General features: G+C 39.7%; 1 protein-coding gene across 1 annotated transcript in view; it reads right to left on the bottom strand.

The window, feature by feature from the left end:
* ITPR1 (inositol 1,4,5-trisphosphate receptor type 1) overlaps positions 1 to 16,451 on the bottom strand; it is a 167,325-nt gene that overhangs the window by 107,549 nt on the left and 43,325 nt on the right. The window contains exons 6-18 of the mRNA XM_019473245.1: positions 15,799 to 15,897; positions 15,239 to 15,322; positions 15,008 to 15,154; positions 13,491 to 13,586; positions 8,863 to 9,017; positions 7,476 to 7,575; positions 6,848 to 7,008; positions 5,904 to 6,045; positions 5,372 to 5,530; positions 4,570 to 4,742; positions 4,191 to 4,310; positions 2,701 to 2,895; positions 728 to 979 (exon numbers count right to left, since the gene is read on the bottom strand). Of these exons, the coding sequence (XP_019328790.1) occupies positions 728 to 979; positions 2,701 to 2,895; positions 4,191 to 4,310; positions 4,570 to 4,742; positions 5,372 to 5,530; positions 5,904 to 6,045; positions 6,848 to 7,008; positions 7,476 to 7,575; positions 8,863 to 9,017; positions 13,491 to 13,586; positions 15,008 to 15,154; positions 15,239 to 15,322; positions 15,799 to 15,897 (1,883 nt within the window). The remainder of the gene's footprint in view (positions 1 to 727; positions 980 to 2,700; positions 2,896 to 4,190; positions 4,311 to 4,569; positions 4,743 to 5,371; positions 5,531 to 5,903; positions 6,046 to 6,847; positions 7,009 to 7,475; positions 7,576 to 8,862; positions 9,018 to 13,490; positions 13,587 to 15,007; positions 15,155 to 15,238; positions 15,323 to 15,798; positions 15,898 to 16,451) is intronic.

Below are 16,451 nucleotides of genomic sequence, written 5' to 3'. Positions count from 1 at the left end.
CTAATACTGACAAGACTCAAAATCCTGACATTTAACACAAATTTTAAATGTTCATTTTCTCCAACCAAAAAATTGAGTTCTGAACAGTTGAAGTACTATAAATATCAAATTATTTGTACTATAAAGAGTTAATACAAGTCTATGGTCAAGAAGTTGTGTCTCCAGTCTAGATGTGGTTTTGTATAAGGTTTCACCACTGAATCAGAGTATTTTCCATTGGAGGTTAAGGAACATGACTGTGTTCCCAGCACATTACTTGTTTCAGCATCTTCCCTCTTGTTTTTGCTTTTAATTGCACAAGCTTCTATATGGACAATCTGCCCTGAAGAGTCTATACTCCAATCAAATAAGGCAGGAGGAAAAAATGAAATAGTCCTCCCTTGCTTTCCCTCCCTGGGGCTAGGTCACTCATCACATCACCCAAATCAGAGACAGACCATCACTGTGATCACTGCGTGTTTTGGAGACAAACCCCTACTGCCTCACAGCTTACACCACACACATACAGGAACGTTTTGTTGTTCTCAGGAAGGTTCTTCTCCAGCAAACGTTACAGGCAAATGAAACTACAGGGTTTGAATACATGATGGTTTTGTTTTTTTTTTTTTTATTTATTTTTAAACAGAAACAGTTTAAACAATGCATGATATTAGGATTGATCTGGTTTTGTTTTAAAAATCAGGAGTGATGTAATTTCCTTCCCCACACCATTCCAGCCAGTACTCACTCATCAATAGCAATTTCAGAAGGTATTTCAGACCACAGACGAGCATACTTCACTGGTGTTACTTGTTCTTGGGGGTCACGATCAACGTGCATATGAAGCATTAGCCGGCAGAAAGACGCTCTCAGATCATATGGCAAGTTTTCATCAGACATGCAACGGAGAATGAGGTCCACATCCAGCTGGCCAGATATTTCATTTATGGCTAAGTACTGTCGATCAAGGCACATTCTAGCAAAGAGGTTTAGTTGGTATCTTCAGGGGAAAAAAAATACATAAACAAACAGCTTACACTTTAATTTCCAGAAATGTCCACTGGGTATAGCACTGATATGCTCTTATATAGAACGAATCTTATATTTTCCAGTAATACAGCTATACTTATTATGGAAAGAATAAAGTACTTAACAAACACTAGTAAAAGGTAACGTATAGTGGAAAAAAAGAATAAAAGGAGTCATCATATTCTTCTGAGAGTTACATAGAACTAAGTAACACTGTTTATGAAAGCTACAGAAGAATCCAAAGAACACTTAAGGCAACTCAGCCTAAATACTGTAGAAGACCAAACACTTCTCACTGATGCTGAAGCTGCAGTTGTTCACTGAGGCAACAATGCAGATAGACTACAGAATCATTAAAAATCAGGTACTGATTAAACAACTAAGGGAGCTCTGCTCCCTTCAGTCAAAGAATCAGTAGAGAAAACCTAAACTTAATTCCTAAGCTTTTCAGTCCATAAACTAAAACCAAGCAACTGGCATTTAAGGTGTGCACATTCAACAGACTGATAATTAGCCTTTAGTCAAAAAGCACACGTCCAACATTCATGAGTATTCATACAGGCTTGCGTTCAATCGTGTCAACTGTGAGGTTTCCTAAAGAAATGAACATTTAATTGAAAGCAGACTTCTTTTCACTCTCAGCACTCCTCATGGGAATTTTACCAAACCGTATCCTAAACCCTTGTTTTAAGCATGTTCACAAGTCTGTAATGTAGACTAAAAATAATTAACACTATCAATTCTACTTAAAAACAAGTGCAAGAAAATATATTTTAAAAGCAGATACAATTTGTTAAAATATATACAAGAGGTCTCCTTTTGAGCTCAGCCCTCCAATAGGCTCAAATAAGAACATGTATTAGGAAGTCTACTGCAAGAACTATTTCAATGGAAGAGATAATGCAAAATAAGATAGCTATTAAAAATAAAAAAATGTAGTTGTACTGTCTGCGTGACCAGAATCGAGTCCGTCAAACTACTCTCAGAAGTTTATAACCCAGACACAGGAATTTGGTCTGGGCTGAAACCTGATCTTACACTATGCCAAGAACTTGGTGTCTTGTCAAGTCATCTGGAAACATCGCTTCATGTCAGAAACTGCTAAAAGCATAGCTTAAGCCGTACAAAAGAGCACTGCACATTAATCAAACCAAACTTGTGGCATTTTCATAACTTCATATATTGCCCTGCTGAGAACTACAGGACCACTGAAGGCTTTGAGCTTAGAGAGACATTTAGAAGGCAAGGAGAGCAGCAGTGACTTCTTTAAAATCAAAAGCAAAGCCATCTGCATGCTGAAATGCTGCAAGCAGTTGTTCACCCCAACTACCATCTGAATACAGGTAAACTAAACGGTTAACATACAGGCTGTCTCATAACACCCACTTATCAGGAAACCAAGCAGAAATACAGGCATTAAGTGCTGTGCAAATTCAATGCACTCTAAGCCTCAACTATTTTTTTTTTTTAAATCAGTTTAAACTTGCTTATGCTGATAATTGGACTTCTTACCACGAATAGCTTTGTGCTTTTAGCTCTCACTTCAAAGAGACTTCATCCTCACTCTCTAAGGGCTATTTTGTCCACAAAACCAGCATCCTTTCTCCCAAACCAACTACAACCTATATACCAAAGGCTTCCCCACACAGCCTTGATGAACTTTGCTAGCCAACTACTGCACATGCTGTTAACCTGTAGTAGCTGAGTACGTCCCGATCTTCCTTCTGCCCTTCCTTAGCATCCTGAGCCAACTCTCTGATACTCTTACTGCGGATTTCCTTGTTAGTGTCTCTCCAGAACAACCACACTTCTTCCTCATCTTCTCCAACTTCCAAGGCATTTTCTCCACTTGACACTTCTTCAAACTCAAATCGAGAGAGGACCAGCCTGCCAGAAGGAAGTTTGATTAGATTACAAACTGCCAAGACCCATCAGATCTTTTAGAACATTTCTTTTAAGACACTTGCTAAAAAAGACACTTGCTAAAGTGTACTGGTGATATAGAAGTAACTAATTTTATGATCTCACCTGCATTCAGAAAACACAAATTTTATTCCTCAACTCTGCAAAGTAAAAGCAGAGTATCTTACTCTTTCAGCAGTAGCAGTTTACTACATAAAATCTTTGGGGTTTATTATTAAAAAACATTAGGTTAGAATGAATTTAGCTTATAAACTTTCTATTCAGCCTCCTTCTTTTTAAGACCAACATTTCAGCTCCATACAATTGATGAAGATAAAGAAACAAGGAAGTTAAAGACACGTCTAACTGACTTTCAAAAACATCTTTATAGGAGAACTGGTTCAAAGATCATTCAACAGACTAGGAAAGGATTTGGTAAACAAAAATATCTAAAGATCCATTAGTTCTGTATCCCATAAATGTCAACGAAGTGACTAGAAACAAATCAGCTACTGAAACTAAAAAGGCTTTGGGGGCTTCAGCAAAAAAAGATCATACATCTGAAAAAAAGACAAATTAAATACACAAGGATAAGAACAAATAAGTGATGTAGCAACTTTAAGTGCTGGTGGAAATAAATACAGTCTTTATGATTCCATGAAGAGAATTAACTGTGCAAGAATACTCTCATCCATTTGTGTTTTAAATACTACCTGACAAAGACCTGCTTCCTTTTTACAGTATTTTGATAATGATTATCTGTGCCCTATTCCACACCGAATAAATCCATATTTATGAAAGATAATTGGGATTTGGTGCCTGCTGTGATGCTTCAGCAATGGCAGGGCAATGCTGAGAGCTGGACACCAAAATCCTAACCGCAGAGGGAGAAAAGGGTGAGCAGAGATGCATCAGCTTCTGCTTTACTTCAAGCTGAGCTCAGTGGGCGTGCACCCAAGAAGTGCTTGCTCACTTCAGACACCTTATGGAGGAAAGCCTGAAGCCCAGAGAAGGATCAGGCCCACAGGACCCTGCACACCTTCCTGCGAAGTCTGTCTACTTTGATCAAACGTGAGATATCTGAAAGATTTCACTGACTGCAGGACTGAGAATGCATACGGCAGGCGCCTGCTGTCACCAATACCCATTTACTGTGTATTTGAAGAGGACCCCACACATACTTAACTGCTTTCTCTAGACATGCCAGCAGTGCTCTCAGCTTTGAATCACCTTCCTTCTGTTTCATGCTAGGAAAACCATCTTTAAAGGCATTAACTTACTTAGTTTCAATGAGAATGTCTGCATTTGCTGGATTCAGCACGGCTTTACAGATCAACTCCTGTGTCACTGGAATAGACTTGTTCATGGAAACGCACAGATCTGAGAGGTAATCCAAAAACCTGTTGGAAAACGCGAGCCAAAAGGGTATCAATCCTTGTTGAGATCTAGACTGAAGCAATCTACATTTCAGTAAGAAAACATTCAGAACTCCATTTTAACATTGCAGAGTGAGACTGTTGCCCGAGGGGGAAGTTATGGCAAGTGCCAAAAAAGAAGTGAACTAGCTGTGCTTCCTTACTAACAAGTTGGCAGGTACAGATTTTTCTCAGAAGGCTAAGAGGAAAAGGGTAATCATATACTCAAAAATGCAGATCTCACCTGGGCTCCCTATTTTTCCTCACAAGACTAACAAAAGTGTCAATCTCGGCAGCTGTGATGTGCTTCTCCAAGAGCTTGCGATTGTTATGAAGCAGTGCTGTAATAGTGTCCTCGGCCAAGACATCATAGCCAATTTGCTTCTGCATGAAGCCAAACTGCTTTGCAATGTATTCCTTCAAAACACAGAGGGAAGAAAGAAGGTGGTGTAATTAATTCTCAGAATTTAAGAAAATAATCAATAGCAGAAAACAGTAAGATGTTTGTCGATATCAACATCCCAAGAAGCAAACTGGATTAGATTCAAATTGTTGTTCTTCTGAGAGAAAGCAAGTGATGACAGATAACCTTAACCCCTCCCTCCCTCCCAGGCTAGACACCACCAACGCATTTATCCTTATCTGATATGAGTTTGGTTTTAATAAATGGCAACAAAAAAGGTTAACCTTAATTCACAGGTTAACTTTCAATGGAGTGTGGAGTACACAAGGAGTGAAGAAAATCTTATAATTCACCTGGATTTGACAGTTAGCAATTCTGTTGTTTTCTCAAATTCCCCTTAGAACTGGTACTAATTATACTGCATATAGTCTCTGATAGAGATGAAAAATACCAGATAAGAGTAAAACTGAGCAATCCAAAAATTTTTTGCTGACTGTACGATCAGAGCACAGCATAGCAGGGTTTAATGGGATGTAGCTTTTATTTTTTTGGAGCACAGGAACAATGATGGGATGTAGCTTTTATTTTTTTGGAGCACTAGAACAATGTTAGTGCCATTGAAAGCTACAGACATAGTTCAAACCTGATTCTTTCTGTAATCCTGCTGAGAGTGTCTCAGCACTCTGTAGCAAAGCCGGCATATGTGTCTGAAGGGAGCATGACGCTGGTCTCCAAGCTCCTCCAACCGCAACATCGGGCCATCACCACTGTCCATAAATGGTGCTTGCAACAACTTGAAAATCTACAGATTTATTAAAAAACAAAGATAAAATCCCATGAGACACTGCATTCATCTGATTAAAATTAGGGTAAAAGCACTGTGTCAGCATCTTTAAATTTCTAAAAGGTACATCAGAAATACACTATAGTTACCAAGTTTCCTGGCCATAGAGTAGCCTGGACAGAAGACGTTGTTGGTCACCTTTATTCAACACCATATTCTGTAATTTTTTCTTCTAGCAATGGTATGCCTACAGTCCACCACCAAGAGCCTGCTGAAAGCTAGAAACTCAAAGGATCTTTTGGTCCCAATAATTTGGCCAGGTTCTCTGTTATTAGTTTCTCTTTTCTGACAACCTTCTTGTAGGCAGAGTTTAGAGAAAAATGCAGCCTACCTGCTTTAGAATATTCTGTTCTCTCATAAGCTTTTGCCGTTCTCTGTTAGGTTTAGAAAATACCACTTCAAGGACGTCTTGTCCAGAATTAGTTCCACCAGTAACAAAGTAGACCAAATCCTCCAACAATTTGGTAACAGATCTACAGAAAAGCCAGAAGTTGTTAATACAAGACTACAGATTCTATCTGTTCAAAGAACAATGCCAGCGTAAGTTTACATAGATTTCAAAATGCTAAGTGAAAAAAGAACACCAATTAGAGACTGACTCAGATGCTGGATAAAGCACAGAGGTTTGTACAGAACTTAAAATTAGGAACTAATGCTCCCTATTGCTGTAGCCTTACTGTCTAGTAGCTAAACCATAGCAGCAGTAGGACAACGGTATCACTTTAGGGCAACTATACGCTCACCAAGTTCTATTTGGCAGTTCTTTAGATTGCCAAAAAAATAAAAATAAAAAATCAGGTGATAATCTCTCCCAAGGCCAAATAAAGACATTGGCTATAGAAGCACATGGGCCCGGGTTTTACACAGCCGACTCTGGGCTCTTTTTGTGTGGCCATGTACTTTTCATGGACATTGTCAGAGGATTTGCAAGAAGTCATGTGTTCAGTCTTCACAAGATGGATTATAAATTCCCACACTCAATTTGCAAAGCCCATCAAGAAAGGTATGCTGTGGATTATTCCTCCAAGTTCACAACAACAGTTCTCATGCTCTCATTTCACAGAGCAACAGGGAGGGTTTGACAGAATAGGCTTGAAAACCTCCGCTATGGACACATCAACAATAAAACCATCAACTTTTTTTTTTTTTTTAAATCTAATCACATAGGAAACAAAATCCCTCTCCTGAAGATAACATACATAGATAAAATTTTCAAAGAAACAGTTATTGAGTAAAGGAAACAACATTATCTGAACCAAATTCTTGCTTCCTTACCTTCTTTCATTCTGGGTTATTGTTCCCTTTTCCAACTTGCCAGCAATGGAACCTAAAACCTTACTTGCATCATTTGCAAAATCCAAGTCCCGAACCTCTGCAGGGGAAACTGGTACTATAGCAAAAGCTTCTTTGTCCTCTTTTACTGGAGAAGTACCAATCTGAAACCCAGAGAAGTTTTATCATCAAACCAAAAGGCAGGAAACAAAGTAGTGACTCACATACTCAGTGATAATAAAACAGAAGAAAAGCCACGCTCCACTTAGACAGTATGAGGCTACTGATGAAGTCAAACTTTGAGAACAGTACCGCTCTGTGCAAGCTCAAAGGTGTTCCTAAATCCAGAGAAACATCAGGAGAGATTGCAAAACGTTGCTGTAGACAGTGGAAAAAATTCTCCTCATGATGACTGTCGTACAGTAGAAATTGAACAGCGTAACTAGTAAACTACTATGAAAACCTAAGCTTTTAGATGAAACATTTTGCATAGGCACTACTCATTGCTGTTAAGCTGCTTGCTGTTTGACAAACCCAGCAGTCTCAAGGGACTGGAACTTCTCCTACCAACACCACTTGCATGAAAGTACAAGAATCAAAGGATGTGCTTATATAAAGTAACAGGACTTACTTTAAGCATCACAGGTTTCTCCTCCTCTTTATCAATAGGGATATTGGTACTATGAACCCAGGTGTTAGTGCAAAGGTGTCTAAGTCTGACATAAGAGTTCCTGAAAGAAAATCAAAAGTTTCAAAGCATGAGCCAGTTACCCAGACGGGAAATCTTTGCATTGTTCAAATTGCAAGATGTTGGCAGGAACAGGTGGGAAAAAAAGTGTCATCTTTATCCGTGCAGCATACCATAACAGGAGTAAGACTCTTCTTTCCTTATTTCATTCTATAAATTCACCTTAAGAAGTCTTCTTATATAATAAAATAGATTCTGCTGTAAAACAGAACTACTTCTATATTTTGTTGCTGTAACTCAGCTGCTGCACAGTAACAAATTAAGCCTCTTCAAGTCCTCACATTTCCACATGCTATGGTGTATCTGAGCTGTCAGCTTTCTCCCTTACCTTTGTATTTTTCAGCCTATAACTCCCTGCTATCTATTTTATATTTTCTAAACTGAGAATTGACTCTTTGTATAGCTAGTCAATGTTGTACAAGCAGCAAAGGTCCATTAAGACACCAGAACACGAGACTAGCACGCAACCATTTTCTCTAGCAGAAATCCTATGGGGACAGCAGTTCCCAGACTTAGTTTTCTCAGGTATTTCTGGCAATGACACTATTTTGCATGTACCAGCTCTTTGATAAAAGATGTCAAGCCACAGTCAGATGAGCATCTTAGGCCAGGATAAGAAACAGTCTCTCAGCTGCAGTACAACCTCCTCTCTCCACACAACCATGACAGCCCAAAGGACAGAAGAGGCAGCCAGGACAGCTGCTTTTGGTGGCCATGTTAACTTCTGCTAATTTAAGAGTATCTGATGATTTAGAGAGTTGCTTAGATAAAGTAGATGGAATAAATATGCTGTGCTTTCTCAGTGGGAACAGACAGCAAAGAGCCTGTATGCAGACTGTGTATCTTTGAAGGGTACAGCATCTTTTAAGTAGCAAGAGGTACCATATGAACAGCAAAGGACATGTAAACAATAGAAAATTAAGCGCTAAATACTTGATGTTACATCCTAGCTAACATAATACAGACAGGTCATGAGAGTGGCTTGAGAGGGCGCCCAAGGCTTTTAGTTCCAGTTTGTTCACTGGGAAGGAAGTCACTTAATCTCCGTTTTCCCATCAGTAAAATGGGGTTCTGTTACTAATAACTCAATTGTAAAGTACTAAAGTGAAGCTTCAGGCACTTGCTAAATATTTCTGTATTAATTTGAGGAAGAATCTTAATGCCAAAGGATAAAAAAAATCATAGCGGGAGACAGCTTTACCTTAAAATAAAATAAAAAAAAAAAATCAAACTCCAAAGCAGTCAGTTCTAACAGTACACTTAGCTGTACCTGGGGACAAGGCTATCTCCTCCTCGCAAGGTGGTAGGGTCCAGCTCAAATATGGAGGAGATATCATTTCCTTCAGGCACAGACACCAGGGAGTACGCCATCTTCTCCTGAGCACTGCGCAAGCCTCTTCTGGAGGCATCCTGCTCAGGGTCCAGCTGTGGAAGAAGTCCCATCACACACAGTCAGACCAAGCCCTCCAGACCCACCTGCCTAGTGTTAAACAGATGTGTCCTGTAATTTGCAGACATAACTCTGAACCACTCCAAGTACCAGTTAAGACAGCTGGGCTTTAGGACACCAGTAAAACTGAGAAGTAGCTGATCTTGCCAACCATTTCTTCGCATTCCCTGGTGTTAACTTCTGAGTATTTCTGGATCACAAACACAATAAAAATCCTAAACCACAGAGGTTATGTCTTTCAGACAGTGCCAGAAGAGACTCAAAATCCCCCAGCCATTCACCCCACAGCGCACTGGGAACTCTAACTAGTTTCAGATGACCCACATCTGCCAAGATCCCCACCCCTGACACTACTGGCTTTTGAAATGTATTTGTTAGAATTATCATTCTAACAAAATAATTGTGTGAGCTGCAAATACAAAAATCAGCTATACTATGTACCAACAATCTTGCTGGGAAATAATCAACTTCAGCAGCAAAAACAGGACTCGCATCTATCAATCACAGACAAATGAAACAAAAGCTAATCAAGAAGTTAGCTGTCTTGCTGTTCACACTTTAGCTTATGATGCACTCGAACAAAATGATACGCTACAAAGGACGTGGCATCAGAAGTATCTTTTTTTCCAAGATGCTAGCAAATTACCAGCCTCCTTTAACAAAGATACTAACATCAACTGAGTAAAACCCTGGATTTTGAGATGAAAGGACAAAAGGGTAGGAAAAAATAAAGATAAACTAGGAAAAAGCAACAACAACTTTCTCTAAAACCTTTCCTAGGGAACTACCAGGTATCACTAGTCAATAAAAAGGTTGCTGTCTGACACAACACAGGAGCCAGCTGTCCAAGTATAAACGTCTAAATCCTAGATGTAACATTCAAAGTGATCAAGCAACCAATTTATCAGCTTCTCTGTGACCCTGGCACCAGTGCAAGTAGGCACCCAAAGTAGTCAGCATTCAAGTACCTGTCTTTCAAAGTCCTGGTGTAAGGACTTAAACATACAGAAAAGGTATCTAACATTGCTTGTGCCTCAGGTTACTCTGTAGTTAGCACATTTGTAGTCAATGAACTTAGCTGCAAAGTAGTGACATTTAAAGTCTGATTTTTGCACATGGGAACAGACAGTTAGCTGTATGGAACAGAAATACACAGTGGGAGTGTGCCTTCAAGAGAAGAAGCAACTATACACTGAATAGAGTCCATCTGGAGGCTTTACACTAGGAGAAATTCGCTCACTTGGAATGAATTCTCTGAGTTTCAGCTGTCTCCTTCATCCCCACAGTAAGGCAGCTGCTCTGTATTCACAATGTGTACTTCAGGAGACAACTGGTCAGTTACTGACACTGTGGCAAAGCTGAAAACGAGTAGTAAATCAGAAAGTAGGAAATGGGACAATTTAGGGACAACTGAAACTTCAACCCCAAAGTTGACAAAAGCTGTCCCCTTTAATGTTGCAAGGGTACTAGGCATCTCACCCATACCCATTTAAACCCCACTCTTGTACAGCTCACTGAGGTATAAGGAGAAAAACCAACAAAACACAGAGCCATGCTAAAAAACCTGCCATCTTGCAGACAGCTCACATTTGGATAAAGTTGGAGTTTGGATAAAGTTGGATAAAGCAGCCTACACCATCCTGTCACTAGTGAATGTTAAACGATGCAGAAAATTTGTGTCAGAAATGAATTATGTGCTCCGGATCCTATTCTTTACGGTCTATTTTTGCCACCTAGTGGTAAGGAGACAGAGTAGGGAAAAATCAGCACAACTCTCAAACCAGTGCATTACTGCACTTATTATCAGATGGAGACATTAGCGTAACACTAGTAGGATGGATGTCTACATAAAAGACCTCAACACCGATTAACTTCCAAAAAGCTAAGCCAACAAAATAGTTCAATGTTGGGTCTCCCCCTTCCCCAAACAATAGCTTTGTGGTTTGGGGTTTTTTTGGTTTTTTTTTTTTTTTTTTTTTTTTTCATTTTCTAGTATGTTTACTGAAGTCAAGCTGTCAGAAGATCAGCGTTTGCTGCCAAATACCACCAAGAACTAATCAGGATAACAGCTCAATATCTGGGGGCAAGGGTTAGCATTTTAATGGCCAGGCTATAACAACAAATCCTTTTAGGAGGAAAACTCCACCTCACAGGATTTTAAAGCATCGCAGTGCATTTTTAAAAATCAGAGGAGTAGTTCTTCTGCATATCCAAATGGGGCAAATCTTCCATAATACAGGATAAATGAAAAGCTGCATAAGCCTACAATCAAATTCAACTAAAAAAGTGTAATCCACAATGGAAAGTGCTGTTCCAGTTTTATCTGTTTCCAATTACTGAAGCAATGCTGTTTCCCTTTGACACCAAAGAGAAGCTTCTATTAGTACAAGGCATCAGCACACCCAATCTTTGACACAACAACATTTACTGAAAACACAGACTTGCTTTCACAGGAAAATCAGAAGAATGGCACTGAAATAATTCTCACCCTGCCATTCTTGCTCTCTAGACCCTTTATCCTGGCTTTCCTGTGACAAGCTAAAATGAGAGAGGGAATTCGTTTCTTAAACAAGGAGGTCAGACGACTGACTGGCACAGCACTACGTGAACATCTCATTAGGGACACTTGCCATCCGTTGTCACCTTGAGCAACTTGCTTTTTAGACCTATTCAGGAGAGCACTTCAAGGAAGCAAAGGTTTAAGAAATAGGAAGACAGAAAAAGAGATGCTACAAAGTGGGGAGGTGAGGGGGTCCATGTAACATATAAATTTGGTTCCAAGTGCATTGCTCTTCACTAAAGCCTAATCCAGTTTTCAATATCCACTCCTCTGGATAGGCCTTAAAAGCCTTCGGATCATTCTCAGTTTTTTAGTTTCTTCACTAGCAACAAAGCCTGGGCCATCTATGCCATGGCCAGGTAAATACCTGGGCCTGTGTCAAGCCCTCCTCAATTAGGGGCAAGATCATACTCTTGCCTATACTTACTGAGGATTGACACTCCAGGTCATCTTCCTCATAGTCAGGGTTTACCTGATGAAACAGAATCACAGGCACGTCAAAACTCTAACAGAGCTGGAAAGTGGGAAACAACCTCAGCGTGGTCTAAACTTGTTTTGTAAAATATGCACTCTACTGCTACAGCACTACCAGGCATGCAGAACAAATATACTGTGCAAACCGATTCATTTCTAATTGGGCATCTGTCTGTCCATGAATTAAGCAGTTAAGTAATCTGCAAACATGCAGAGAGATTTATCTTGTTCGGGATAATCACTAAAGGAGCAAGAGGGGTAGAGAGTTACCAAGTTTCAGGTTTGTTTTTTTTTTTTTTTAATCCCAAGTGGAATTTCCAACTAGAAATTACTGGCTTGGCAGAAATCTTTTAGAACAAACACTATTCTAACCATGGATCAGGTGAGCAATCTCCTCTGGTATATTTTTGCATGATGTAAGACCATATTTTTGTTTTGGCTGATTAGCAAACCCAAGATTTACTGGAAAAGCTCTATACTGGATCACTACTGAAAAGGATTTACAAGTGTGCATGTGACAAAATGCTGCTGTTTTTCCAATCTGCTTATCAGAAGAATATAAAATGGGATATTTAATCTGGACTTTTCCCACTAAAGCTCTCAAGTCAATAGCATGGGCTGAGACAGCCCTTCTGCCCTGCTACACACTCTTACATCCAGGACAGCTTTTACTTACAGAGGTTTGTGTATTGGCATGTTGACATATCTGTGCTTTAAAGTAAATAGAAGTAGTTTTAATAAACATTTACAAGTGTTAAGCAGCAAAACTCACAAAATTATAACCCTTAGACTTTTTTTTAAAACTTTTTTTTTTAATAAAATATATCTTGAAATCTTATTTCAATGGGGGAAAGATGTCCACTATGGAGAGAGAAAAATACTTGTTTTGTGCATGGACAGTTAAGTGTTATCTGCAATTCTTACAAGACTGGTCTGAAGTCTAACTGCATTTTCATTTTACACTCAGTTCTACAATTCCTCTCGGAAATCAGTGATTCAAGAGAAAATAACAATAGTTGAATTCATTTTCCCCCCAAAGGCTCTCAGCCACTTACAATTTATTCTTCTATTAATAAATTCATCCTGATTCTGCTGCCCACATGACAGGATACTATTTAGTGCCTGTTCTTTGCAGGAGAAGAGTTATTGCCTCTAGAATTCATACAAAAAGTGAAATAAGCTCAAGACTACCCCTGTACCGTGGTATTCTTTCAAGTCTCTTTCATCTTGTTTTCTATGTTTAGCCATCTACTTTTGTATTAATACTAAGGACCCAGACACCACTCTCCTCCCCTCCCCTCCGTCTATTTTTAGGGCAGGAAATGAAAGATTTTCAGAAGGTGTAAAAGGCAGAAAATACTGTGGAAGAAATGTCAGAGTTCCTGACAGTAAGGAAGCAAGCCCCAACACCTACCTCTGCTGCTAGGTAGTGTCCAGTAGCAAGGTGTTTGAACCTGAAAAGGCTGTTCCAGTACCCCGCGCCACCACGACAAGGATCATGCTGCACCACCTACAAGGAAAGGGAAACCACATTTACACTGTATGCCAGTGACCTCCCTTTCAAACACAGCATTTACCGTATTTCATATACAGGTGGGAGGAAACAGAACGAGGAGCTCCAGAAAAGATGAAACAACCTTTCATATGTGAACAACACACAGCAGAGTAAATACTTTGAGCAGGCTACAATTAGTTCACCTCAACAGTTTACAAACATCGATTTTCTGCTCATTGTCAAGTGACAATATCTGTTTGCAAAGTCACTGACCATGGCTAGCACTCCACTGGAGTCTGGGGGGTGATGGCAGGAAGATTATGGTGCAAGTTGGCAGAGAAGTAATTAAAGAAGGTGCTCTAGATGTGCATGTGTTGCTAGGTCTTGAAACAAACTTCCTGAAGAGATGCAACAGCTACTTTAACTTTTTGGTATAATTAATTTTTGACCTTCTGAAAGTAGGTGAGGGAAGACACCTGAAAATGTTTCACATGCAAGGGTGTTGCATAAAAGAATATGAAGACTGTCATATTTACTCTCTAACTTCTCTGTCATAAGCCAAGCCTCCAACATCATATGATCTGTTACTTCCTATCAGCTACTCTGTGGGTGCACCCACTTCCTTAGGGAAAACTCAGCACAGCTGAGTTGTGCCTTTCGGGGAAGGACTATCTTACCTCTGCCTCGCATCTACCACCAGGTAACTGCATACACATGGGCAGTTACTACAGAAGCTACTGATGTGTTGTAACATGTCAAAGTAACATCAACTATAGGTGGGCTTTCAATTCAAATAGGGGAAAAGCTGTATATCAAAGCAGATACTTCTGGAAAGAGAATATGAAAAACACCTATCCACCATTACAATTAATTTTATGATTCTCACATGCAGTTCGCATGGCAAACATTTAAAATCATGAAATTACTCTGATAATACCAATAGATTGAGGCTATTTTAAGAAGCCAGTGATGGCCAAGGTGTTAGTCACTTTTTTTAAAAGCCAAGAAAAAGAAAAGTCCAGGCAAGCAACGTACAGAGACTAGCAAAGGGTTGCAATCTCCTATCAAATGAGGATATGCATAATCACATTATTCCACAGCAAAAATAGAGTGTTCGGTACACTCAGCAGGACAGTTGAAATTATTAACTGGTGTGAAGCTTTAGTGACTGGTAAGAAAATTACTTGATAGATGCTTCTCTGTCCCCTTTTTCTGAATTGTCAAGAGCCTGAATTTGAGAGCTATCTGCTACAGCATTAGAGATCAGAACTCCATTTTGGTTTTGCACGGAAAGCACAGTAAATAAAGGAATTTTAAGACTAAGCTTCTAATGCCAGGAGGACCTTTACCTAAAAAAAGAAATCCAGGTACAGTTTTTAAACAGAAACAGTAATTGTTCCTACAAAGCCACCCCCAGCCTGGGTTACAATTCTTACCTCTACTTCCCACAGGGCTTTTGAACTGGTTGCAGACGTGGCCGACTGCCTCCCTGTCGTTCTCAGGAAGACATGCTGCTTCTTCCTGTGCTCATCGCAAGTCAGAAACTTCTCCTGTTCTGCATGAAACAGTCTCACCACATCCCCCTGTGAAAGCCCAGACAGCATGGTCAATAGAGGCATTACCCATCAGTGAACAAATTACAAGCAAGTAGAATTTTTGAGTCTTACCCCTTTGAGAATATCATCTTTGTTATCGCTCCATTTCATGAAGAGGACTATTTTCCAGCTTGTATTGCAATTCACAGAGTTGACCTAAAAGGAGAACTAAAACCATTAGTCCCACTGTCTTGTGCCTGCACAAGATACTGCCACGAAGTACTGCTTTGCCCTTTAGACAATTTTCAACAGAACACCGCAGTCCCTGTTGCATTACTCTAGAGAAGGAAAACCCTTTCTGCATTTACTCCAGAACAAGTAACTACAGAGCTGACTTGCTAGGAAGTCACTTGCTACCCACCACCGTGCCACAACTTTTTGATTTTTAAGAAAAATTTTATTTTTAGCCAGTCAAGCAGAAGAGATCAAACTCAAACCTCTGTCCAGTGCCCAACAGATAAGAGGAAAGTCTGATAGCTATATTAAGCTGCTGATTAACAAGATAACCACAATGCCACAGGTACCAACCAACTTAGTGATAACCTGATTTTCGTAAAACACAAGTCCTAGCAGCTTAGCTGAAAGATAGAGAGGTTTGTACAGTTGCTCCAGCTGTGTCAGTTTGCCCTTACCTCATTGCATCCTGGATTATCGACAAGCTGATGACTACTGGCGTGGAGAGGCTGGCCAGCGTTGACGGGATTCAGGACTACTTTGTCTCCAATGACAACCTGTAGATAAGTGCAGCATCAGACAAACTTGCAACCTGAGAAAGCTCTTTTTCTTTCTTTTTTTAATGGGAGCGACAGGAGGAAATCACCTTCTTGCAGTTTGGAGAGATGCTAGTCTGAGTATGAAAACCAGGATTCTGTTTGCTTTAGAATTTAGCTCATCGTACTCAGTCATTCAGGCAGAAAAAAAACCCTACACTATTGGACTCGGAGGCTTGCAGAAGAAACACAGACTGCAATTCTGGTAACTAACCTATCTGCTGCTTTCCATGGAGTTGTTTCATTGGTTAACATTTAACAAATAATTCCCATAGCAAAAGGTCAGCCAAAAATCATCCTCCTCCAAGACGCACTTTCATCTGTAGTATCAGATTCTTGACCAGGCTGGCATATGACTCAAGACAAATGCACTTTATTATGGACAGTAAAGGTCCTGTTCTTCCCTTCTTCTAGGGCAAAGTCTTACTTAAACTAAAAACTAAAAAGCCTTTTCTGTATTGAAGAGAACTGTTCTTAGTGATAAAGCGTCTGAGAATTGGTGCGATTTAAAAGAG

Source organism: Aptenodytes forsteri, unplaced genomic scaffold, assembly GCF_000699145.1.
Source record: "Aptenodytes forsteri isolate BGI_AS27 unplaced genomic scaffold, ASM69914v1 Scaffold267, whole genome shotgun sequence".
In the NCBI taxonomy this organism is placed as follows: domain Eukaryota; kingdom Metazoa; phylum Chordata; class Aves; order Sphenisciformes; family Spheniscidae; genus Aptenodytes; species Aptenodytes forsteri.
The sequence above is the reverse complement of the archived record's forward strand: the minus strand, read 5'-3'. Positions and strand labels throughout refer to the sequence as shown.